This window comes from Miscanthus floridulus, chromosome 8 (genome assembly GCF_019320115.1).
Source record: "Miscanthus floridulus cultivar M001 chromosome 8, ASM1932011v1, whole genome shotgun sequence".
NCBI lineage: Eukaryota > Viridiplantae > Streptophyta > Magnoliopsida > Poales > Poaceae > Miscanthus > Miscanthus floridulus.
Window position 1 is genome coordinate 32,275,566 of NC_089587.1, and position 26,534 is coordinate 32,302,099.

At 51.8% G+C, this 26,534-nt stretch overlaps 2 protein-coding genes and 1 pseudogene across 3 annotated transcripts; 2 read left to right on the top strand and 1 right to left on the bottom strand.

The window, feature by feature from the left end:
* The first annotated feature begins 1,407 nt into the window (after positions 1-1,407).
* LOC136468818 (uncharacterized) lies at positions 1,408-13,887 on the top strand (annotated as a pseudogene).
* Positions 13,888-18,639: 4,752 nt separating this feature from the next.
* Positions 18,640-20,140, bottom strand: LOC136471504 (uncharacterized). Its single transcript, XM_066469233.1, has one exon. The coding sequence runs from the start codon at positions 20,022-20,024 to the stop codon at positions 18,948-18,950; it is 1,077 nt and encodes a 358-aa protein (XP_066325330.1). The 5' UTR covers positions 20,025-20,140; the 3' UTR covers positions 18,640-18,947.
* A 150-nt stretch (positions 20,141-20,290) lies between these two features.
* On the top strand, positions 20,291-25,055 carry LOC136471505 (uncharacterized). 2 transcript variants are annotated; one of them, XM_066469235.1, is made up of 3 exons: positions 20,291-20,499; positions 23,384-23,925; positions 24,004-25,055. In XM_066469235.1, the coding sequence occupies exons 2-3, from the start codon at positions 23,389-23,391 to the stop codon at positions 24,715-24,717; spliced, it is 1,251 nt and encodes a 416-aa protein (XP_066325332.1). In that variant the 5' UTR covers positions 20,291-20,499; positions 23,384-23,388; the 3' UTR covers positions 24,718-25,055. The 2 variants fall into 2 exon arrangements, with proteins under 2 accessions (XP_066325332.1, XP_066325331.1); XM_066469234.1 differs by having other exon boundaries at positions 23,389-23,925.
* The last annotated feature ends 1,479 nt before the right edge of the window (positions 25,056-26,534 follow it).

Consider the following 26,534-nt stretch of genomic DNA (forward strand, 5'->3'; position numbering starts at 1 on the left):
TGTGTAGACAACACCGGTTTGAACAAAGCCTGTCCAAAAGTCCCCTTCCTATTACCCCAAATCGATCAAATTGTTGATTCCACTACAGGGTGCGAGACCCTGTCTTTCCTTGATGCGTATTCTGGTTACCATCAAATCAAGATGAAAGAGTCAGACCAGCTCGCGACTTCTTTCATCACACCATTCGACATGTACTGCTACGTGACTATGCCTTTCGGCCTTAGAAACACAGGTGCCACATACCAGCGGTGCATGACCCAGGTCTTTGGCGACAACATTGGGTGGACCGTCGAGGCCTACGTAGACGACATCGTGGTCAAGACCAGAAAAGCCAAGGATCTCGTCGACGACTTGAGGACAACCTTCAAATGCCTTAGAGAGAAGGGCATCGAGCTCAATCCTGAGAAGTGTGTGTTTGGGGTCCCTCAAGGCATGCTCTTGGGGTTCATAGTCTCAGAACGTGGCATTGAAGCCAACCCAGAGAAAGTCTCGGCCATAACCAGCATGGGACCAATCAGAGACCTCAAGGGAGTACAGAGGGTCATGGGATGCATTGTGGCCCTGAGCCGCTTCATCTTGCGCCTCGGTGAAAAAGGTTTGCCTCTGTACCAACTCTTGAGAAAATCCGAGCGTTTTTCTTGGACCCCCGAGGCCGAAGAAGCCCTCGACAGACTCAAAACACTGCTCACAAATCCTCCCATCCTGGTACCCCTGGCTAGGGACGAGGCCCTCTTACTCTACGTCGCTGCAACGACCCAAGTGGTCAGCGCTGTCGTAGTGTTAGAGAGGCAGGAAGAGGGGCATGCTCTACCCACCCAATGTCCTATTTATTTCATCAGCGAGGTGCTCTCCGAGACCAAAGCATGCTACCCCCACATCCAGAAGCTGGTCTACGCCGTGGTCCTGGCCCAGCGCAAATTGCGTCACTACTTCGAGTCTCACCCAGTGACTGTGGTATCATCTTTCCCCCTAGGGGAGATAGTTCATAACCGGGAGGCCTCAAGCAGGATAGCCAAGTGGGCCGTCGAGCTTATGGGAGAAACCTTGACTTTTGCGCCTCAAAAAGCGATCAAGTCTTAGGTCTTGGCCGATTTCGTGGCTGAATGGACAGACACCCAACTACCACCTGCTCAAATTCAGACGGAATGCTAGACCCTATACTTCGATGGATCCCTGATAAAGACTGGGGCAGGCACAGGTCTGCTCTTCATCTCGCCCCTTGGAGTACACATGCGCTACATGGTGCGGCTCCACTTCGCCACCTCCAACAACATGGCCGAGTACGAGGCTCTCATCAACGGCTTGCAAGTCGCCATCGAACTTGGGGCACGGTGTCTCGACATCCGAGGCGACTCGCAGCTCATCGTGGATCAAGTGATGAAGGAGTCAAATTGCGTCGACCCCAAAATGGAGGCTTACTACAAATTGGTACATCACCTAGAAGACAAGTTCGACGGCCTCAAACTAAACCACGTCGCGCAGAAGTACAACAAGGCCGCCGACAAGCTGGCAAAGATGGCCTCAGCACGGGCCCCTGTTCCCCCGAACGTCTTCGCCAGAGACCTCCACAAACCATCCATTGACTACACCTCGACGACAGAAGAGGGCCCACCTGTGGGACCCATGGCAAAGCTCAACGCCCCCTCTGCTGTCGAGACCCCCTCAACCGAGCCCGAGGTCATGGAAGTCAACACCGAGCCTCCGCAGACTGATCAGGACGTGGATTGGCGAATCCCGTTCCTCGATTGGCTTGATCGGGGGGAGCTTCCTGGCGACAGGACTAAAGCACGACGGCTTGCATGCCAAGCCAAGACCTATGTCCTCTACAATGATGAATTGTATAGGCGAAGTCCCTCAGGTGTCCTCCAACGATGTATCACTACCGAGACGGGCCGAGCCCTGCTTTGGGACTTGCACGCAGGTGCTTGCGGGCACCACGCGGCGCCTTGGACGCTCGTGGGGAACGCTTTCCGCCAAGGGTTCTACTGGCCGATGGTGGTCGCCGACGCTACCAAGCTAGTACGCTCCTGTGAAGGATGCCAGTACTATACTCGACAGACATATCTCCTGGCCCTAGCCCTACAAACCATCCCCATCACGTGGCCGTTCACCATGTGGGGGCTCAACATGGTCGGGCCTCTGCAAAAGGCCCCCAAGGGCTACACCCATCTACTGGTATCAATCGACAAGTTCTCCAAATGGATCGAGGCTCGTCCGATCAATCGAATCAAATCCGAGCAGGCAGTGCTGTTCTTCACTGACATTATCCACAGATTTGGGGTCCCCAACACCATCATCACCGACAACAGGACACAGTTCATCGGCAAAAAGTTCCTGACGTTTTGCGATGACCACCACATCCATGTGGCCTGGTCAGCCGTAGGACACCCAAGGACCAACGGCCAAGTAGAGCGTGCCAACGGCATGATCCTACAAGGCCTCAAGCCAAGGATTCACAACCGGTTGAAAAAGTTTAGCAAGAAATGGCTCGCCAAACTCCCATCGGTCATCTGGAGCCTGAGGAACACTCCAAGCCAAGCCACGGGGTTCACACCTTTCTTCCTGGTCTATGGGGCCAAGGCCATCCTCCCCACTGACTTGGAATATGGTTCCCCAAGGCTACAAGCCTATAATGAACAAAGTAACCGCACCACCCAAGAGGACACCCTCGATCAACTGGAGGAAGCCCGAGACGTCATGCTACTACACTCGGCCAAATACCAGCAGAGCCTACGGCGCTATCAAGCCCGACGCGTCCGAGGCTGAGACTTGAAGGTAGGCGACCTGGTGTTGAGGCTAGCACAGAGCAACAAGGGCCACCACAAGCTGACCCCGCCATGGGAAGGACCGTACATCATCGCCCAAGTACTGAAGCCCGGGACCTACAAGCTGGGCAACGAGAAGGGTGAAGTCTTCACCAACGCTTGGAACATAGAACAGCTACGTCGCTTTTATCCCTGAATTTCCAAGCATTGTATATGTTGTTTCTCGAAATACAATTAAAAAGCGTTCTTTAGTTGGTCTAATTTTTCGAGAAACCCCCCGAGCCCATCGTAGGTCTCAGCAATACAGTAACACGGCAAGGGAGACTCGGCTCTGCCTCGGCAGAACCAAGCCTCCCTTGGGGGCTAGATGGGGGACTCCCCCTAGGTCCCACGCACCATTCTTTAGTCATTTTTCGCAAAAATTCCTACACCAAGACTCTAGCATGCTCTAGCGAATCGGTTGTAAAAACCCCTCGGGCCAAAGTCTGTTTCCTAAGCAAGAGGCCGGTAGAGTCGCGAGACAGCCTACGCCTCCGGGCTACAGCACTCCCTCACTACCTCTCGCCCAAGGGACGGCTTAGGCCCTAAGGGGGTGTTTTGCAAATGAAATCTGATCAGGAGCAACAGAGGGCAGAGGCTCGGAAACATGAGAAAAACAACTAAGAAACACAAATACTTCAAAAATAAAGGCCTCGATGGCCACAAGCATTACGATACAAAAATAACTCCTACTCTATTTTTACATAGCCCCTAGGGCCCAGATCAAGGCTTAGGGCCTTCAGCACCAGCAGATGGTAGGGGAGGAACCACCTCCTCTTCGAAGAGCATCGCCAGCGCCGTGCCAGGGCCTTCCGCCGCCTCCATCAGCTTCGTGACCGCCGCGTTGGCCTCCTCCTCATCATCAGGCAGGACATACCAATCACTGATGGCTGGGAGGTCGACGCCAACGTAGTGAGAGGAGATGACAGCCAACGCCCGCTTGACACCCGTGTGCAGCGCTCCCTCGGAGCCGCTCGTGCATCTGGCTGCTCAGCGCAATCAAACGGCTCCCAAGGGAGCTGCCTGACTAAACACCTTCGACCTCCAAGGCCTCGCAGGCGGAAAGGGCAGCATGTTTTAGTGCCTTGTGCTCCTCGATCTTGGTCTCGAGCACCGTCTACACCACGCTGGAAGCCTTGGCTGCCCGAGCAACCTCTGCCTCTGACTCTACACCACAGAAAACAGAATGAGGTCGAGCGAGGGAAAAACAACCTAAGTTAAGGGCGGAAGCCCACAGAACTCACCCTTGGCCTTCTGCTCCCAGCATCGGGTCTCGACCTGACAGGCCTCAGCTTTCTCCTTCCAGCGCAGGGCCTCGGCCTGGGAAGCTTCGGCCTCCTCCTTCAAGCACTGGGCCTCAACCCGAGAAGCCTTGGCCCCCTAGAAGCTTCACTCCCTAGCTCTGCGTCACATAAGGGAGTTAGGGAGCGAACATAAGGAAAAGAAAACAAAATGAGGGGGCTAAAACTCACCCTTAATCGTCCTCCTCCAAACCACAGCCTCGGTTCGCGAGGCCTCAGCTGCAGCAAGGGCCTCATCCAAGGCACCTTTTGTCAGCTAGTGCGCCCTCTGTTCCGCCCCCAGCTGCCCTGCGAGAGCCGCGGCTGAGGCCGTAGCTTCAACGGCTCAGCCCCTGAAGGCATCCCGATCGCTGACCGCATGGGTGAGCTCCTCCTCCAACTCCTTGACCCGCACCACCAAAGGGGCGAGCTGCGTCTGGGCTGTGGCCGCCTCGACCTTCGCGTTGGCACAACGAAGGCGGAGGTCCTCTACCTCCGCGCTCCGCGCCGATAGGAGCTCGTTGGCACCGGCAAGAAGGCCCTTCTGCCGCTGAAGCTGGTCCTAGACGCCCCTCTCCCATCGGAGAAAGACCAACTTCCCAAGGGACCGGGTCTCAAGCTCCTGGGGAAGCAGAACTGGGGTCATTGATTGCAACAAAACTAGAAAAGGACAACGTCGCGCGAGAAAGGAAAACGTGAACCTGGGCGACTCTGGGTAGGTCGTCGGCCACCACGGATAGGGCCATCCGTAGCGACTGCTCCGCTAGCTGGCGGTATTGCTTGAAGGTGCCCCAGCGCCCGCCCTCAGCTGCGTCCTCGAGGGCGAATAGAGGCTCCCCCTCAGGGTCGTCCTGTCTCCGCCATAGTACCCACGGGTGATCCCACCCGTGAGGCTCGGGTCGTGCCCGCATGAGGGCCGAGCTTCCCTCATCCAAGATTGGCGCCGGCTGTTCCACGGCACTGGCATCCTCGGCGTCGACCACCTCCCGCGCCCGGGAAGTATCGTCGGAGGAGATTGGATAGACCTCCACCTCCCGAGCGCTCTCTCGCAACAACGACGGCCCCTGAACCAAGGGTGCCACCGAGGCCTCCGCCGCCTTCATCTCCGCCTCCTGGACAGATGGCCTTGCCGCCATCACAACGGCCTTGGTGATCTCAGGGGCTCCGGCCTCCGAGATTATGGTCTCAACGGTCTCAGGGGCTCCGGCCTCCGCCATCGTGGCCTCGGTGGACGCAGAAACACCGACCACGGCCACTACAGTCTCGGCGGTCTTGGGCGCCCTGGCCTCCATCACCTCAGCCTCGGAGACCCCGGGGGCCTCGGCAACCAAGGGTACGCTGGCCCCATTTGACTCGTGAGCCTCGCCCTCACGGGGTGGAAGCACTCCCTCCCTCGTTTGTGAAGGGGTCGCCTTGGCAGCCCCTCCTTGGGCGGCCGGCTCCTTCGGGTCGACCCTCGCCGATGTCGCGCCACGTTGGATAGTGGCTTGTGCCTCTACCACCCAGTGGGCGGAGGAGCCGGGGCTCACCTTGAGCGCCTTAAGGGGCGCCAAGGGAAGCTCATCCGTAGGCCGCTTCTGACTAAGGAAAAATAACCTACAGGGTCAGCGTGAGACCAAAAGGCGAACGGAAGGCACTATGACCCTGCCAAAAATACACTTACCTTGAACGGGGCGGCAACCACTTCGCCACGGCAAACCTCGTCCGCAACGGCGGAGGCGGCGGCAGAGGCATCGCCTCCATGTCCATCGGCGCCGGTCGGTCCTCAATGGACCCTGGCGCCCCTTTAGTCCTCTGCGGGGGCAGTGGCGTCGCCTCCACCGCCACTTGTTCCACCACAGCCACCAAGCCCACCGGGCTGACAGCGCGTTTTCCCAATGCCCGTGCCTCAGGCGTGTCGGCCTCGGCCCCGGAGCGGGCAACCGCTGACCTCGGGTTCGCTTCTCCTCCTCCTCTCGGGAGTGCCGAGCTGCTTGCCAATGCCCCGGGCACCACCTCCACTACGTCAGGAAGGTGGTCTAGGGGACCTCGCCCCCATCATCCCCATCCGAGGCCTCCGTCGATAGCGACGACGATGGGGATTCCTCCAACGGGAGACCATCCTTCCGTTGTTGACGGCGGCGCTTATCTAGCTCCTCGTGCGCAAGGATTTGCTTCATGCGCTTCACCGCCTTGGCGTCTTTCTGCTTTTTCTGTGTGTCGGTGTGCGCACGGTTGATCGCCCGCCGCCTCGCGTCCTCGGGAACGGGCGGCGGAGAGGAGCGCACATCCCTCATCCCCTATAGGAACGATGGACACGCATAAGGGAACAAGGGGTAAGGGGAGACTGAGGAGGCTCGGAGGCTACAGCGGCACATGACTTACCAGCGAGAGGAACCCCCGCGATGGCCGCATCATGATAGGGGTCAAGTTGCTGCCCCTCAGCTTTGCCTCTACCGTCTCCCCCACCCGACAAAGAATTTCCTCGTCAGAAAGGGCAGAGGAGGACATCCGGATGCCCTCAATGGGCTCACCCGGCTTCATCTCGAACAGCCGCCGCCGCCGAGCCATCAGCAGCAGCACCCTCCAGCGGCCATGACCATAGCCATGGTGAGACCGTGGCCCCATAGCCTCGCCAGCCCCTCCAGAAGTGGCTACAGCTTGGGCTGGTCGTCCTTCGGGACGTCGTACTTCCATCTCTCTAGGCAACTCCCCACAATCCGCCCAGTGTAGGGGGGAAGTCCTCTATCATCGTTGCGAAGGTAAAACCAACTCATGTACCACCGGTGATTGGATGACGTGAGTTGGGCCGGGATGTAGTGGTGCAGGCGGTCCTGGCGCACTTGGAGAGTGCAGCCGCTAGCCCTTGTCGCCTTCCTCATCCCCGACATGCCCGTCGGCTTGGTAGTGTGCCCCGCCCGAAATAGGTGGAGCCACAACTCCCAATGGGGAGCAATCCCCAAATACCCCTCGTAGACGACAACAAAGATAGCCACCTGAGCGATGGAGTTGGGATTGAAGTTGTGGAGCTCCACGCCGTAGTAGTGTGGGAGCGCCCACATGAACCGATCCACCAGGACGCCGAGGCCGTGTTCATGAAAGGAGACGAAGCTCACAACGTAGCCGTCGTGAGGCCTCGGCTCTGGCTCATCGTACGGAGCAATCCACTCTGGCCTGGTGGGGTCCATCACCGGGCGAAGGAGTCCACCGTGGACAAGCGACTGAAGCATCTCCTCGGTGACGTCCGACGGATCCCAAGGGTCCGCCTCGACAACGACAATGTCGCCGGCCATAAGTATGATGGAGGAATCGGGTGCGGCGGTGAGTTTTTCTCTCTCTCCCATGCTATCGCTTTTTTCTCGCTTTCTCCCTAGGCTCGCTCTTCTCCCCTCTTCTTCCCGGCACCCGCTGCTCTTGCAATGGCTCGACGGAGGCAGTGCTAATGCAGGCAAGGTAAGACGAGGAGGGGCGAGACTCTTCGGGTATTTATGCAGGGAGGAGGCAAAATGAACGGGCAACGAAATCGGGGAAGTTCCCCCCCCCCCGATCTAGCGCAGTTAACCACGAGCCGATTTCACCGGCCCACGCGCCCATGTTTTCCTCATTAAATGCGAGAACAGTTACGTCCCATCCACCACGTCACGCTCGGCCACTACGGTAGCAGGCGTCGTTTCGCCTCCCTAGGAAACCGCCTCAAAAGGCGCGCCACCCGTTGCCGAGCCAATGGGGAAGATATTCCCCTCGGCCTATTCCTTTCATATGAAGGAACCAGGCTCTGAGCCTATTATGGTCCAGGGGTTCGAAGGCTGGGCCCTAAGGGGTTTCGACAGCCGCCCTAGGATAACAGAGTTAGGGACGACCATGGGCGAGCCTATACGGGGCCAAGACCCAAGCAAGCAAAACGCTTGGGACGCCCAAAGTCATGTCCGAGACCGGTAGGAAGGTCTCTGAATGGGATCCCACCGTAGGGAGGCACCGAGCCACCGAGGCCCAGCGAATGGCCTCGGCACCCACTAGAGAAATCCTCTGGTACTCTTGGAGTGTGTCTCTAGACCGCTAGCCGTCCCCTAGCGAATGGGGTTCGGGCCTCCACTCGGACTACCCGATAACAGCTCACCGAAAGTGCCACCGCTCGTGCCCACCGAGGGTAGCGAGGCATATTCCACCCCTCCTTCTGAGCGAAAAGGAAGCATGAGGGTCGTATAAAAAGTCAGGGGAACCCCCGATGGCCTTCTAGCTCTATGCAGAGGCTAAGGGGCTCTTCCTGCAACCTTGCTGAGACCCAGCGACCCCGGCTCGCACTCGAAGGGGCTCGGCAAAACAAACCCTCCTTCCGAGCGAAAAGGAAGTGTGAGGGTCATACAAAAAGACAGGGGAGCTCCTGATGGCCCTCTCGCCCTATGCAGAGGCTAGGGGGCTCTTCCTGTAGATACACCGAGACCCCATGACCCAGGCTCGTGCCCAAAGGGGCCTTGACAAACAAACCCTCACGCGCGAGGGGCGTATAAAAAGCCAGGGGAACTCCCGACGGCCCTCTCGCTCCGCGCAAAGGCTAGGGGCTCTTCATGCAACCTTGCCGAGACCAGCGGCTCTGGCTCGCACTAGAATGGGCTCGGCAAACAAACCCTCCATATGAACGAAAAGGATATGTGAGGGTCAGATGAAAAAGCCAGGGGACCCCTGACCGCCCTCCTGCTCCTGGCAGAGGCTCGGGGGCTCCTCCTGCACCCAAGACAAAGACAAACGGTCCAAGTCCACGCTGGAAGTTTTGTTACAAATACGATAAAGGGCACCGAGCCCGTTACGGTCCAGGGGTTCGAAGGCTGGGCCTCTAAAGGTTTCGACAGCCGCCCTAGGGCAACAGAGTCAGGGATGACCTTGGGGCGAGCCTACGAATGGCCAAGGCCCGAGTGAACAATCACTCGGGACGCCCTAAGTCATGTCCAAGACCAGTAGGGAAGTCTCCGAATGGGATCCCACCGTAGGGAGGCACCGAGCCACTAAGGCCCAGCGAACGGCCTCGGCACCCACTAGAGAAACCCTCTGGTACTCTTGGAGTGCGTCTCTGGACCGCTAGCCATCCCCTAGTGAACGGGGTACGGGCCTCCACTCAGACTCACCTACTAACAGCTCACCGGAAGTGCCCATGCTCGTGCCCATCGAGGGTAGCCTGGCACATTCCACCCCTCCTTCCGAGCAAAAAGGAAGCATGAGGGTCGTATCAAAAGCCAGGGGGACCCCTGACGGACCTCTCGCTCCGTGCGGAGGCTAGAGGGCTTTTCTTGCAGCCTCGCCGAGACCCCCGCGACCCGAACTTGCGCTTATGGGCTCGGCAAATGCGATAAAAACTCCTCGCTCAAACGTGAAAATGGAAAAAGCCCCTGGAGGAGTAACTCCACTCCTCCAGGGCCTCGGGGGCTACACCCGACGGGTGCGCTCACGCGCACCCACCAAAACCTCAAGAAACAAAACCCAATACCTACGGGAGCGGGTATAAACCAAGCCTCGGCAAACCCTCAGGGAGAGTGCACGCACTCCCCCGGAGGCTCAGGGGCTACTGTCGGGTACCGTAGAACAGGGTACCCCGAGCGAACATCAAAGGGGTCACTTAAGTCCCATCAAAAAACAAAGCTAGAAGGTAAGCCGTGGGCCCCTCACCCGCCACATTCGAGCCCACCAGGCTCTCCGCCTTGCCTCGAGCCTCGCGTAGGAGGTCTCGATGTCCTGACGCAATCTCCGCCTTGCGCGAGGCTCTTCATGGAAGGCCTCGGCAGGGAGTGCAATCTCCGCCTCGCACGAGGCCTCTCACGGAAGGCCTCGGTAAGGAGTCCGATCTCCGTCTCACGTGAGGCTTCACTCTCCGTCTCGCGCGAGGCCTCATTCTCCGTATCACGCGAGGCCAACTTATCCATAGTCCGTCGCCCCCGCCTCGACCGACCCTCCTAACAGCACGTCATGTCCCATTAATACTTCAACCACTCCCGCAATCTCAGTCGGACGATGGCTCGACACCACAGAATGGCCGATGGGACCTAAGGTCGCATCGGCCCCATACTGGCTGAGACAGGGCACGGCAGGGATTACCGGTCATTGTATCCTAACGCTGTGCCCACGATCAGCGCCCACACTGCACTATGCCCCGCGATCCCCGCCTCGAAAACAACGCGACATGGACGGCCTGGCCCGGTTCGTCACCGCCTCCAAGCTAGCACCCCGGATCAACTGCTTTCTCTGGGCCTCAGCACTATGCACCAGGGTCTCGGCTACCTCGAGATTTGTGTCTACCGAGACCCCCCACTACGGTGTAGCCTTGGCACTAACCGAGCCTCGGCCTCACGCGCCGCCAATCCACAGTGATCCGCGTCCTGGCCGCCGCGCTTGCTCCGAGGCAGCCTAGGAGCTCCCATGACGCACAGGGTCGGACATGACTAGCATGTCGCCCCAGTGCTCCAAGGACGGACCACTCCGACAACCACACCGCCACAGGAACATGCCACAGGGTTCGAACACACTGCCCCTGTTGGCACAACGCCGTATAGTCAGCACATGTACTGTCCTTGTCCTCCCTTCAACTATAAAAGGAGAGGACTTGGGCCACTTAGAAGGGGACTCATGGGGGAGAACACCTTGTAATACACACGCATACACATCCCAGCCGCCTGAGAGCAACGTCTCAAGCAGCCCACATGACACCTCGCCGAGACCTGGGATTAGCTCCCTCTCTCACCGTGCTTGTAACTCCCTACTACTAGCACTTCGGTGCAAGGAATACAAGATCGATCTCTCAGACTGGACGTAGGGCATCGATTGCCTGAACCAGTATAAACCTTGTGTCTCTTTGCATCACCATCCAGGATTAGGGGCACGCAGTTCACATTTACTGGTTGGTTGAGGACCCCCTGGTCTGAAACACCGACAATCGTCATCCATGATGTCGAGGAAACAGGTGGGAGCATAGCTGGCCATCCCCACGAACTTAGACGTGAGAGGGTGCAGTGCCAGCACCTTTTGGAGTCCCCGGGCGTAAGCATCCACGGAAGACGTGAGGCCATAGGGGAACTGGCTGTATGGCGGAGCGGGGTTTGAGCAGAGAGTTTTCTTGGAAAGAAGCGCAGATGCCGCGCCGTTGAAGTCGCGCGTCTCGGAGTCAATGGAGGACGTTCCTCCGACGGGTGCTAGGTCGCGAGCCTCCTCGCGGAGGTGGATCACGCCGAGGCGGTCGGCAATGAAGTCCAGGCTCCCGAAGCGGAAGGCCTGGGCTGGCTCGAAGACGGGTGAAACCCGCATCCCGGCGGGCGAGAGTGCGGGGAACTCTAGCGAGCCGAAACGAATCGTATCGTCCGAGCCCGTCACGGCGGGGGTGGCAGAAAAATGGGCCATCCGATTATCAAAAAAAGTGTTGAACGTACAACGTCTTCCCCACGGACGGCGCCAACTGTCGGTGCAGAAAGTGACCAACTAGTAAATATTTGTAGTTTTGTTGTACGTTGTGATCAGAGCTGGCCTAGCACTCAATGACACAGTATTTATACTGGTTCAGGCAACGTGCCCTACGTCTAGTCGGGGTCGGTCGGTGACTTTATTCATGAGCCCAGGTGCTCGAAGTCTATAGTGGGGGTACAAACGAGAAGGAGGAAGAAGGGGGTGTACAAGAGGTTCGGTTGACTCCGACCGGAAGGGTCACGGTCGGAACTGGGTGGCCCTGCGGTTGGGAGTGTTGGTGTCTATCTAGTAAGTCTAAGCTTGAAGAAGTCGATCTCCCCTGGTTGGAGGGAGCGCATCCCCTTTTATAGATGAAGGGGATGGCTTTTTACAGATGAGAGGGAGAGAGTACAGATATTTCTAAGCCTTGCTGCCTACAGTGATGAAAACTGGATAATGGTTGACGCTCTCCAATACTGTCGATGTTGCTATAGGATGTTAGATGTGCACGGGGGTCGAGCTATCTTCTTCAGGAAGGATGGACGCCGGTACCTACAAAATACCTTTTGATGCCTAGTGGCATGCGACGGGCCGCGCTATGTTCACCCGGTATGGCGAATCTTGGAGCCCATACCGCGATCGATGTCCAGAGACACGCAGAGGGCTTGCCATATGGGAGGTTCTAGTGGACCCTACAATACTTTGTGTCAGGGTGGCTGCAGAGCACTGTTTCGTGCAGGGTATGGTCCCTGGTACAGTGGTTTTGACTTGTGAGCCATGCCTTGCCTTTCTCCGCACGTCTTCTGGTCCCTTCCGGACGGGCCCCCCGGTCGGATGGCTCCAGTCGGCCCTCGGTGTGCCGGTCGGAGAAGAGCGGTGAGCAGGCTTCCTGCGAGCCCCGGTCGTGGGGTCGGAGTAGGAAGCAGTGTTTTGGGCCAGGCCTTCCGATTGGAGAGACCGTTTGGAGACGGCTGGTGCCTGAAGCGAGTGCTCCGGTCGGAGAGATGGGCCGAAGAAGCTGACGAGCGGGCGCCTGTTCTTAAGGTAGACCTTCCGGTCGACGACCGGACTACCCTTCTGGCCTGCTGTGTTTTAGTTTTTTGGGCCGGCCCATAAAATATACGTTGTTTTCCTGGGCCGAGCCCAGATGTGGAAGCCGGTCCTCGAGAAACCCCGGGTTTATGAATCCGACAAGTGTAATAAGCAATGGAACTGTAGATCACTGCTCGTATTATATAAATATGCCCGAAAGGAACTCAATTCATCAATTCAAGCTTCTCGGCCATATTTAGTCTTGTCTGTACTCTGTAGATGTTGAGAGCAAAGTTGAGCAGCAAAGTTCTTGATCAGTTCTGTTCTGGTGGGGTTTGTCACCAGCTCATACATTTTGTCTGAGCAGAATACCTATTCTTCTGCTCCGAACTGTATATTCTGACCTTGTTCCCTTCGTGCAGCATATATTTATTTGATCAGCCTTTTTTAGTATGCAAGCGGTAGAGTCTTACCGCATGTGACCGGAAGGTATTGGGTTCGAGTCGCGGTCTCCTCGTATTGCACAGGCGAGGGTAAGACTTGCCACTGACACCCTTCCCCAGACCCCGCACAAAGCGGGAGCTCCTTTTTTAGTAGGAACAATACATCCTTTTAATATTGCCAAATGTTGTATTGTACTGCGCAAATATTGCTAGCGCTATATAGTATATACAAGATAAATTATGTTGAACATAAACTGCAAGCTTTCTCAGCAATTAGTATTATCCAAGCAGAGCAAGTAGCAACAAATACCTCATGCACCCTTGGAAATAACAGCTGCTAAATTATGTATCTTATTACCAGATGGTGGCTCCCAGGGTCAGGAGGTGGCTACAAGCCAACACCGACACCATCTTACTGCTTTACACCAAGTACCCCAAGCACATCTTCCTATGGGGTCCCAGAAATTCCGAAGCACAGATTTGTTGGGTCCTGCGAGTAAGAGCCCATATGAGTATACATTCAAATTTGTATGTATTCATTATCACAAAGCCAATATGCTAAAATGATTGTTTACTTTGTTCTGCCATCAAAATTGCAGCTACTGGAAAAGCCACCTGGACACGATCATTGCAGTCGTTGGATCCCTTGGCAAGACATTTGGTGCTGCCTGCAGTTTGATCATTGGCAAGAAGCTTGAGAATCTCCATGATGCACTCTGAAACACCGGAACTCATGGTGTCGGTGCTCTTCTACGTGAGGGAGCAGCTCAGTACCTCAATTCCATTGTGAACAAGAAGTTTCCTTTTACCACCCAGCAGGTGGAGGGTTGCATTGTGGTGGCCGTGACCTTAGATGGTGCTGCTTCCTCCTAGGCTGGGACTTTCAAGGCAAACGAATGCCACTACTTAGACCTGTCTCCTGCCTAAATTGTTTTCTTCAATTGATGTTATCCTTCGTTTCTAATCCTTGATGAATTTCATGTTTTCTATTTTCGGTTCGTAGTGTAATATCACCTCTGAAGGGCGGACCTGGTGCAAGCGGTAGAGTCTTATCGCCTGTGACCGGAAGGTCCCGGATTCGAGTCGCAGTCTCATCGCATTGCACAGGCGAGGGTAAGGCTTGCCACTAACACTCTTCCACAGACCCCACACAGAGCGGGAGCTCTCTGCACTGGGTACGCCCTTTTTAGTGTAATATCACCTCTAAAACATGTTGATGAATTTCTTATAATTTGTTGGATTGTAATGTAAAATAAGCACCTAATATATATTGATATTTTTTTTCTTGTACTACCACTGTCTGAGATATGCTGGATGTTGTAAACTCTTTGCTGTAATCAGGGCTCGAATTGAAACTTCTTCCTAGTTACCACGGTTAAGTATACAGTAATCAGAACAGCATAGCAGGGTAAGTAAGTTTGATCAGAAGAACAGTCCTGCCCCAGTTTTTATAATACTAGATTTTCGTGACAACTGACTGTTTTGTTGTCTATACACTGATAAAGAATTAGCATAGATCAGCAATGAACCTATTAATAAGTCAACAATATAATCATCACTTCAAATAACATTTTTTTAACAGATATTAACCGGTCATGCGAGTTGGGGAATCACGATTGTGTCTTACTAGTCAGTTGCAAGTGGTGGCAGGTCACAGGAGCCATTACCAGCCTATCAGCCAATATACAGCGGTTAGCTAATTCACCAAGCAGCAAAGGCCCTTATGTCAAATGAATATATTAATCTGCTGCTCTGTTTTCTTCAAACGTCTTTGAAATTAAACTCAGTACCAAGTTACTAGAGGCAAAATATTTCAAGCAAACAACAACAACAGCAACAAAGCATTTAAGTTCCAAACAGATTGGGATAGGCTAGAGTTGAAACCCAACAGAAGCAATCAAGGTTTAGGCACGTGAATAGCTGTCTTCCAAGCACTTCTATCTAAGGCTAAGTCTTTGGGTATATTCCATCCTTCCAAGTCTCCTTTTATTGTCTCTACCCAAGTCAACTTCGGTCTTCCTCTACCTCTCTTCACGTTACTATCCTGGCTTAGGATTCCACTACGCACCGGTGCCTCTGGAGGTCTCCGTTGGGCATGTCCAAACCATCTCAACCGGTGTTGGACAAGCTTTTCTTCAATTGGTGCTACCCCTAATCTATCACGTATATCATCGTTCCGAACTCGATCCCTTCTTGTATAACCGCAAATCCAACGCAACATACGTATTTCCGCGACACTTATCTGTTGAACATGTTGTCTTTTAGTAGGTCAATATTCTGCACCATACAACATAGTAGGTCTAATCACCTTCCTATAAAACTTGCCTTTTAACTTATGTGGTATCCTTTTATCACATAGGACACCAGATGTTTGCCGCCACTTCATCCACCCTGCTTTGATTCTATGGCTAACATCTTCATCAATATCCCCGTATCTCTGTAGCATTGATCCTAAATATCGAAAGGTATCCTTCCTAGGCACTACTTGACCTTCCAAACTAATATCTTTCTCCTCCCGAGTAGTAGTGCCGAAGTCACATCTCATATACTCAGTTTTAGTTCTACTGAGTCTAAAACCTTTGGACTCCAAAGTCTCCTGCCATAACTCCAGTTTCTGATTCACTCATGTCCGGCTTTCATCAAATAGCACTACATCGTCCGCAAAAAGCATACACCAAGGGATGTCCCCTTGTATGTCCCTTGTGACCTCATCCATCACTAAGGCAAACAAATAAGGGCTCAAAGCTGACCCTTGATGTAGTCCTATCCCAATCGGAAAGTCATCCGTGTCTCTATCACTTGTTCGAACTCTAGTCACAACATTGTTGTACATGTCCTTAATGAGCTCGACGTACTTCGTTGGAACTTTATTTTTGTCCAAAGCCCACCACATACTATTCCTTGGTATTTTATCATAAGCCTTCTCCAAGTCAATAAAAACCATGCGTATGTCCTTCTTCTTCTCCCTATACCGATCCATAACTTGTCTTATTAAGAAAATAGCTTCTATGGTTGACCTTCCGGACATGAAACCAAATTGGTTCATAGAGACCCGCGTTATTGCTCTCAAGCGATGCTCGATAACTCTCTCCCATAGCTTTATAGTATGGCTCATCAACTTTATTCCCCGGTAATTAGTACAATTTTGAATATCCCCTTTATTCTTGTAGATCGGTACCAATATACTTCTCCTCCAGTCATCAGACATCTTGTTCGATCGAAAAATATGGTTGAACAGCTTGGTTAGTCATACTATAGCTATGTCCCCGAGGTATCTCCACACCTCGATTGGGATACCATCCGGTTCCATCGTCTTACCTCCTTTCATCCTTTTCAACGTCTCTCTGACCTCAGATTCTTGGATTCTCCGCACAAAGCACCTACTGGTGTCATCAAAAGAGTCATCCAACTGAAAGGTTATGTCCATATTCTCACCATTGAACAATTTATTAAAATACTCTTGCCATCGATGTCGGATCTCATCCTCCTTCACCAAGAGATGCTCTTTTTCATCCTTAATGCACTTAACTTGGTTGAAGTCCTTTGTCTTTCTCTCACGAACCCTAGCCATCCTATAAATGTCCTTCTCTCATTCCTTCGTACTCAAATGTTGGTAAAGATCCTCTTACGCTCTACCCTTTGCCACACTTACAGCTCGTTTTGCAGTCTTCTTTGCCACCTTGTACTTCTCTATGTTGTCCACACTCCTGTCATGGTACAAGCGTCTATAGCATTCTTTGTTCTCCTTAATAGCCCTTTAGACTTCCTTATTCCACCACCAAGTATCTTTAGCCTCGCCTCCACTTTCTTTGGTTACTCCACACACCTCTGAGGCCACCTTCCGAATGTTGGTTGTCATATTCTCCCACATGTTGTTTATGTCCTCTTCTTCCTTCTAAGAGCCCTCTTTGATAACCTTTTCCCTGAATACCTCTGACGTCTCCCCTTTCAGTTTTCACCACTTTATTCTTTCAATCTTAGCTTGTTTATCCCTACGGGCACGCACCTGAAAACGAAAGTCTGCCACCAAAAGTTTATGTTGAGAAACAACACACTCTCCTGGTATCACCTTGCAACCCAAGCATGCTCGTTTGTCCTTTCTTCTTGTGAGGATAAAGTCAATCTGGCTAAAGTGTTGTCCACTACTGAAGGTCACTAGATGAGATTCTCTCTTTCTAAAGAAAGTGTTGGCTATCATCAGGTCAAAAGCTACCGCGAAGTCCAGAACTTTCTCCCCTACTGATTCCTACTACCATACCAAAATCTTCATGAACTGCCTCGAAACTTGCGCTTGTAGTACCTACATGCCCATTAAGATCTCCTCCTATAAAAAGCTTCTCACTACTAGGTACAGCTCTAATCAGGCCATCTAAATCTTCCTAGAAGTATCTCTTAGCACTCTCGTCGAGGCCTACTTGGGGGGGCATACGCACTAATTACGTTCTAGACCATATCACCAATGACAAGCTTGACTAAGATAATACTATATCCTTGCCTTCTCACTCCCACCACACCATTCTTGAGGCTCTTATCAATCAAAACTCCTACTCCATTTCTATTCGCGATAGTCCCTGTGTACCAAAGCTTGAAACATGTATTGTCCACCTCCTTCGCCTTCTGACCCTTCCATTTAGTCTCTTGAACGCATAATATATTTACACGTCACCTAGTCGCGGTATCAACTAATTCTCTTAACTTACCTGTAAGTGATCCTACATTCCAACTACCTAAACGGATTCTAGTTGGTTCGACTAGCTTCCTTACCCTTCGCACCCGTCGACTCAGATGTGAAAACCCTTACTCATTTTTCACTACACCCGGGCGTCGATGTAGCACGCCACTAAAGAAGCGATGACCCGATCCTTATTCACTTGACACCATGCTCAGATCACGGCACGGCGCGTCACCATAGGGGTGCCGACCCGGCCCTTGCCCATTTAACACCATACCCGGGTTCCGATATGGTGCGTCGCTAAGAGGGTTACGCCCCAACGATTTTCTTTTGGGTTTCATCTCCATTAGAATGGCTAGATTTAACGTTGGCTCGCCACGCCTATCATAACCCTCCTCCTTTACTAGGGCTTGAGACCTGCTATGTTGATGCTGAAGAACTCAGTTCTACTTCTAAGCCTCTACGGCTCTACCAGCCATTCTAGTATATCCTGAATTATTGTACAGAAGTATGTTTCAATTAATTATATTAAAGGCAAAAACAAATTGGTTAAAAGCATTTAAGAAAAAAAAATGCACTATGGGTGCTTGTTCATAGTGTATGAGGCCTAACTACTCCATAAGTCACATGGGATGATTCAGCGTCACATTTTGCAGATGAATCATGAATGTAAGGATTGTTAGTTAACAATGAAATGAGTGAATGCACTTATATGCAGGATATTTCAGGATATAGAGCATGGTTGTTGGTTAGGACTACTTCATACTATTTATCAGAACCAAGCAATACAAGATGTTGTACATCCCTTGAAAGTCCTAGAGGAAGTGCTCTACTGAGTAGTGACCGAGTATTTGATTAACCAGGTTTTTTCTAATAAATACATCCCTTGAAATACAAGATGTCATACATAGTGAGGTTTTTAATATGTTCTACACTTAGCCAAATCAGACTGAAGATTCAGACATTAATCGCTATCACATGATATGCCAATCTGTGGAAGTTCAAAGGAAGCCTGGAATCCCAGATTTGCACATTTTATTGCTTTCCAAAAGAAAAATAGTACAAGTACAACAATAATGAGTGTAATCAACACATTTTCTTGCTTTCCATAATTTGCACTAACAAGTAGTAAAGAGAAATACAATCATACCAGAAACTATGAGTGGAAGTTGTGAACTATAAGCTGTGAGCAGAAGTTTTACACAAGGTCTTGCTCTAACTTTCCGCTATTGTAGATCATGGTCAAAAGTTGATCTTCAAACAATCAACAAATTACTAGGTTCACTATGGTATGCAAGCCAGTTGGGCCTCAGTCCTAATGATTCATATGGGACTCAAACCATTGGAAAATTTCAGTATTCTTCAGGCTGGTGAACTCATGGTACGCATAGGCAACATTGAGCTCCTCGGTGACATGCCTCTCCAGACCGAACCCCTCAGGCAACACCTTGGCCACCTCAGCCGCCTCCTTCCACGGTGTTCTCCTCGCGTCCTTCTTGAGGAACCCCTTCTCATCCACGAATCCCTTCCGGCGAAGCACGTCCACCAGCGCGTCGGCGAAGGCCCGGGTCAGCCCCGGTACCCTCCCCGCCAGGAACTCCGCGCTCACGGCGAAGTCATCGCACCGGATCTCCCGCACGTCGACGTGCTTCTCCCTGAGCCTGCCCATGCTGTCCGCAACCAACTGCGCCCTCTCGGTGTCCTTGGGCATGTGCACGAACAGCGCTGGCGGATACCCGGTGGGGATCTCGGGCATGGCCCCGTACACGCCCTCCGCGATCATGACGACGCCGCTGCTGAACTTAACCCTGGCCGCGAGCGCAGAGAGGAAGTACCCGCCCGAGGACGCGCCGATGCCGACGAGCGGGAGGCCCGCGAGCTGAGGGTACTTCTCTGTAGTCCACCACTTGATGATGGACTGGACGGCAGCGAGCTCGCTGCCATCCTCCCCGTCCCCGCCGCCGGCGTCGTCGAGGGACCAGCACTCGGCGCGGCTGGAGACGGCGAGGACGGCGTACCCGCGGCTGAGCGCGGCGCGGGTGAAGCGGCGCTCCTCGGGGAGCCCCGTGCAGCGCGGGCAGCCCGGGGAGGCGTCGAAGAAGTCGGTGGCGCGGATGGTGCACCCGGGCGCCGCGAACAACGCGGCTCGCAGCGGCGACGACGGGGGCGGTAGCTGCCACAGCACCTCGTTGCCGTTCCTTCGGGTGACGCGCGCGTCGAGGCGGACTGCGTCGGCGGCGGCGTCAGTGGTCAGCAGCGGCGCCGGGGGAGGGGCGCGCGGAGGGAGCAGCGCGGTGGCGAGGAGGAGCAACGCGCACGTCGAGGCGATCAGCACCGCGGGCCGGAGGGACTGCGGGATCCCGGCGAGGATGGCGTGCATTTCGCGTGTCATTATTAGTCGGCGCCTATGGAGATTGGAAGGATTGGGCAACTGGAGATCAGGAGATCCGAATCCGAGAGAGATTTGGGTGGGGATCGGCGTGTCAAAAGGCCGTGCTACAGTACAGTGATCGCCGTTGACTTGGTTGCAAAAATGAACTAGGCCCATGTACAAATGTGGGCTGCACCTCTAGATCTTATTGGGCTTTCTGTTGCTTCCCTTCATCCATCATCCGGCCTGGTAAGAAGACCAGTGCTGCTGCCGCTTCATTCATCCTCATCTTGTCTGGTCTCTTGGATGCAAGCCGCAAAGGTTCGGCGGCGCGCCGCGTGCCCGTGCCGTGCCGTCGTTGCCGTCGGCGTGTGGGCTTAGGCTTCTTGCCTTCCCCGTCGCCATCCTTCTCCTTCCGGCGAACGCTCGTTGTGAGGTCCCCACTTCGTCACCTTCGCTTCCTCCCGGAAAAGGCGGCTTCGGTCAGCCATCTCAGGTAGCTCACCACGATCCCCAAGTTCCCAACCACCAAATCCCCGCTTCCGGTTGGGGATGGTTGAACTATTGCCCGATTCGCTTTAGTTTGTTGCTGCGTATTCATTGCTACTCACCGTATTGCTAGTTTGCATCACATCCACTCCGCTGTATGGTCGGATGTCCGTTACATGGCAGATTGTTGTTGCTAATGCTTTTTGCCGTTGTGCTAAGGACTGCACTAACTTATTGGCAGGGAAAAAAAGGAATGCACAATTTTTTCCCTCGAAGTATGAAATACGCTTACTATTATGAAGGATTGTTGGCATTTTACCTTTTATTCGAAACCCTGAAATGCACCCTTGTCCCGATTTCTCCCTGTACCTTGCCGTATGCCCTATGTTCACATACCTTACAAGAGGTTTGGGTTGTGCAAACCATGTCTAATAAGGCAGGAAGGGAGAGAGAACATAGAAGAGGCTTTTACCTGTGTGCCATTATAAAAGTTTGTAATTATCCACAAACCATTAAAAAGTTTGAGCGGTCACCGGTGCCATTGGTCGAAACTTTTTTGCCCTCTACGCCATTCCGTCCACGTTGGATGCTAACGGTGTCAAACTGAGCTACGAAAATACTTAAATACCCTCAGACTAGAGAAGGGAGCTGAAATTTCATTTTCCTCCCGTGCCACTCGCTGGATGAGTGTTTTGGCGCCAAATTGAGGATGGAGCAGGAGAGCATTCGGTTGGACGAGGAGCGTCGTGCCCATCATCCCCGAAAGCGAGTACTTGTACTACCTGATAAAAAATGAAAACTGCATATAGAACTTTAGCATAAGACATCACAACAAAAAATTGTAGCTAAGGGACAAAATACGTCACAATAATCTTTTTTAGTGTTTACTTATATAGTGTTAGCAGGAACTTGCATTGCATGTACGAAGCATATATATATATATATATATATATATATATATATATATATATATATATATATATATATATATTTCTCAAAATATGTAATGGAGCTCAAACTCATTTAAGAAAGAGAGCCTACCAGACAGGCGACCACTATACATGGCGTCGTCTATATTTATCTGCAGGAGTTGTTGATCACAGACTAACAATACAAGAAGCTAGCTAGTAACCAGAATGTATAAGCATTCACGTATTTGCCCTATAAAGAAAAGAGGCAGGATGCATGAACTAATCGCCTACGTACGTGAGGTGTGCCAGAAGAAACAGGCTAGCAAGTTGCATGTGTGTATCATGTACGTATATATAGGTATGCGACAAGCTAATAGAAGTATGTACACGTATATGCAAGTAGCAGCAGTAAGCTTCTTCAATCACCAGGAAGGCGTATGTGCACCTGTGCAAGCCGGCCGGCCGGCCGTAGAGACGACGCGTTCGTCAACTTCTTCATCATCAATGCAACAACTCCTTAAATTCAAAAAAAATGCAACTGCTCCTTCGCCCATAACGCCTAAGTGTCCATGGATCATCGAACGCGTCGCGTTATGTGACGAAAAGGACCTGAGTCTGCGGCGACCAAAGCCGCATCTGGAGGGCAGCTAGCGCTACACAGGCTGGCGAGAAGGGGCACTGACCGGCACCGCGCCTCCCGCTACAAAGGAGGTGCCCGCTGCGAGTGTCGAGTACGTGAAACCAGCATCCATATGGCGCCGAGATCGAAGTCGCTGGCCAAAAGCAGCACCATCAGCGGCATGTGCGCACCATGGCGATGAAGCAGCCGAGGTTGCGCAGCGTGCAGAAGCGGCCGTGGGGCTCCCGTTCTCCGCATCCTTGAAGATGGCGCGCCGCCTGTCAGTGACTCCAGCATCAGTGCATCACCACCCCGACGAACGCGATCCAAGCCTTGGACAGGCGCCTACTCGATGACGACGCCGACGGCGGAGGCTGACGATGGGGGTAGGGAAGGGTGTCCACGGCGAATCGTCACCGAGGCGTCGCACATCCCACCAGAGCGCCCGTAGAACTACTGCGACTGCACCATGAAGCCGCATCCACGCGTGCGCCAGGTGCTGTCGTCGCGGACGCAGACGCCGGGGCTGATCCTCTCGGCAAAGGCACCGGCGCGGCCACGGAGGTCCTGCGGCACCACGGTAAAGGCGTTCTACGAACAGGAGCCCAAGCAGAGCACGGCGTCGGAGCCGAGGACGACGCAAGCGCGGGCGCCTCCACGCGGCGAGGTACGGTGCGGTCATGGGAGCCGATGTCGACGCGGGCGCTGCTGTCCGGTGAAGCCATGGAAGAAGATGACCTTGAAGCCACGCGCCCGCACCGCCCTACGCGACTCGGCTGCCCGCTGCCCGCTGCAGAGGAGCCGTCAGGCTCTGCAGCTGCCGCTCCCGATGAGGGCCTGCTGAGGATAGGGTTGCCGGCTATAAACAAGATGGGGGCATTCTGGACATTTTAACTAGCCGGACCCACATGTCAGGATGGTCAAACCGTTGAAAACTAACAAAATATGACGGGAATGGCATCGAGGGTAAAAAAGTTCCGACCAGTGGCACTTATAACCGCCCAAACTTTTTAATGGCTTATGGGTAATTATAAACTTTTTATAATGGTACACAGGTAAATGCCTCAGCATAGAAACTCAATTTGTGCCCAGTATCATAAATTCTGCAAGTCAGATATGAGGTTTTAACTTTTTTTGTGTGTGAAAATTACCTGTAAGAGCGGTATTTTATCGATGTGCAATTCTAACAACTGTGCTTACTTTAGCAATGATGGAAATCCCTGAAAGCATTATGGTAACACTGATTCTTTTCAATTTCAGCCTGATTTTTCTTTTCAAAACTGCACTTGTTCTTTTAACATGCATATTTTGCCTGCAATCCTTCATTGAAATCTGGTTTTCTTCGTTGCTATTACATTTAGAGAAGATGGATCCAGAAGACTCTAGTGAGTATGAGGACGAAGAAGAAGAAGACGATGACTTGATGCTATTCATCTTGCCAGCACTATATCTAGCATCTACTGGAAATGGAACTCTGGATCAAACATCGATGGTTAGTGATGGTACTGCAATTGAAACTCCAAGTCAAGTATCAAAGTTTAATGATGCTGAATGGATTTGTAAAGTGCTTGAAGATGACCGAGGCCAAGGCTATGATAAACTTCGTGTGGAGCCTCATATTCTCCTAGAACTTTCGCGCTATCTGAGGTCAAATGATCTTTTGAGAAATACCAGAGGTGTTTCTGTAGAAGAGAAAATTGGCATGTTTATTTACATGCTATCTCGAAATGCTAGTTTTCAGAAACTAAATGACAGATTCAAGTACAGTACAGAAACTATTCACAGACATATCAAGGCATGCTTTGATGCAGTCACACCAATGACTGCTGAATTCGTCAAGACACCTTTAACTCAAGCCCACCAGAAAATATCATCTGATACACGTTACTGGCCTTACTTTGAGGTCAGTGTAACTTTTGGTCATATACATTTGGATTTTCTGCCCTTTTCTGTTACCTTGAGGATTTATTTTCCCTTGCAGAACTGTATTGGAGCAATTGATGGAATTCATGTCCCTATGACAATATCAGACAGTGAAGCAGCTCCATACCGAAATAGACATGAATCCCTTACCCAAAACGTGATGCTTGCTTGTGATTTTGATTTGAACTTCATCTATGTTTCTAGTAGCCGAGAAGGGTCTGCATCTGATGCAGCAGTCTTATACTCTGCTATAGAATCTGGATTTGAAGTCCCAAGAGGAAAGTACTACCTGGTTGACGGGGGTTATGCAAACACGCCATCTTTTCTTGCTCCTTATGATGAAGTCCCATACCATACTGAAGAGCAAGATGAGAGCAATTTCGAACCAATAGACTACAGAGAGCTTTTCAATCTTCGTCATGCACAGCTGCACAGACATATTAAGCGCGCTGTAGGCCTACTGAAGATGCGATTTCCAATTCTAAATGTCGCAACATCATACCGAAAAGACACTCAACTGAAAATTCCTTCAGCAGCAGTTGTTCTACATAACATAATTCAGAGACAAGGAGGTAATGAAGAGTTGTTATGTGAGCAAACAATCCCATTTGCTTCCCATAAAACAGTGAATCTTCCTAGTGGTGATGATACATATGGTTACGATGTTTCAGCTTTGAACAGTGAATGTGACATGGGTAATGCTTTGAGAGATGGTATTGCACTGAGGATGTGGGCAGATTATGAAAGTAGCATGTGTCTGATTTCAGAATAGAACAGGCTAGCCTAAAAGAATATTGAGGCAAGTAGAAGAATGCTTACTTTCAAGCTGCACTTAGGTGTTGGTCGTTACATGCTGCATATGCTTTTTTATGACATCCAGATCCTTGCTCCTGATGCATTTGCTGATGTGATTATTCAAGTTTTGAACTGTGAATTAAGACTTCTATGGCTTCTGGTTCAAAACGAAAGTAGTTATGCTTTGTTGCTTACCGAGTTGATTCCCACCTTTAAGTTGGCTGCTTCATATCCTGCATCTGTTAACTAAACTAGGTGTCTAAATATATGTAAATGGGAGAGCTTTATTAGGAGATGCAGTTGCTGTCGTACCTATAATCCATAATCAGGTGCTTGTATTAGGATTCTATGTTGGTACGGAAATCTAGTTTTCTTGTGCCATACAGAGCAACCATTTTCTCCATTTTGTGAATTACGTACTATTTTGTTTGAAAGTTCAGGTATCCTGCTGTTTTTCTTTCTTTGGCCAAGTCGGAAGTTAGGCTTAGTTCGGTTGAGTTCAGTTCCTGTCTGTGTGTAGTTCAAGTTATTTTATTTTCTACAGAGGTATTAATAGTGTTTCTTTTCTTTTTGCTGATCATGTAGTAAAAGGGTGTTTAGTTGGGTGAATTTTGGATTTTGGATTTTGGACTACTGTAGCACTTCCGTTTTTATTTGGCAATTAGTGTTCAATCATAGTCTAATTAGACTTAAAACGTTCGTCTCGCGATTTTCAACCAAACTGTGCAAATAGTTTTTATTTTTGTCTACATTTAATGCTCTATGCACATATCGTAAGATTCGATGTGATGAGTATTGTAGCACTTTTTTGGAATTTGGCCTGTCAACTAAACACGGGCTAAGACAACGGAATTAATCCCTGTTTGGAACAGTATGTGTAAAGTTGTTCATTTGTCTGTCAATTTGTCAACGCTTTGCTACACGGAGTGATCCTTTGCTTTTCTCATTGTTGGTGCACTTTTTCTCCAGCGTCTGAAAAGTGGACCATCCATTTTATGTAGCCACTTCGCCTGCAAAGCATAAAAGGGCATCATGGCACCCTTCTGGAAGATAGAAGCGACTCGACTTCAAATTGCTGGAATGGCACATTTCCTACACGCCACGTGAAGAAATCCACTACCCCAGCTAGGAAAACTCACGAGTCTTGACGGCCACCTATGGCACGGCAGTCGGTTGGTGGAGTCTAGGTTCACGAGTTCCCTCATGTCTGCTCCTTCGCTTCACCACTCCAATTACCCTTGGGTTCACTAGATGGAGGTGTACTAGTACCACTTGTCAAAATAGAAGACTATGACCTCTGTGACGCCATGGAATTTATCCTACCAAAACAAACCATGCATAGGGAACAGACCATTTTCTTTAAACAGACATTGGAACTTAGACTAGAACTTGTAGGTGTTAATATCTTAGGACCATCCGTGGCGTAGATCAGTGGGGTTTCATTAGGTTTTTCGTAGAAATGGTGTGTACGGAGAGGGACAAAGAGGGAGAGGGAGAGTTAGGGTTAGGCACAGACCATCGGTAGGCATTGAGGAGGCGGATCCGGCCATCACAGGTTCGTCGGTGAATATCTACGCACGGGCAGCGACGGTTGGTGTAGCGGTGGAGACCGGCGGTGGTGGCAAAGGCAGTGGCGCTTCCCGCCGCTGGCAGTGCCTCCCTCACGATCGGACTAGGGTTAGACGGTGGGGTTGTGGCGGCGACAGTGAACCTCGTATCAAGAGCCGTTTTGCCTCACCCCCTCTTTATAGGCACTGTGCGATGGGGGGCCACTAGCCACTAGATGGCTGAACG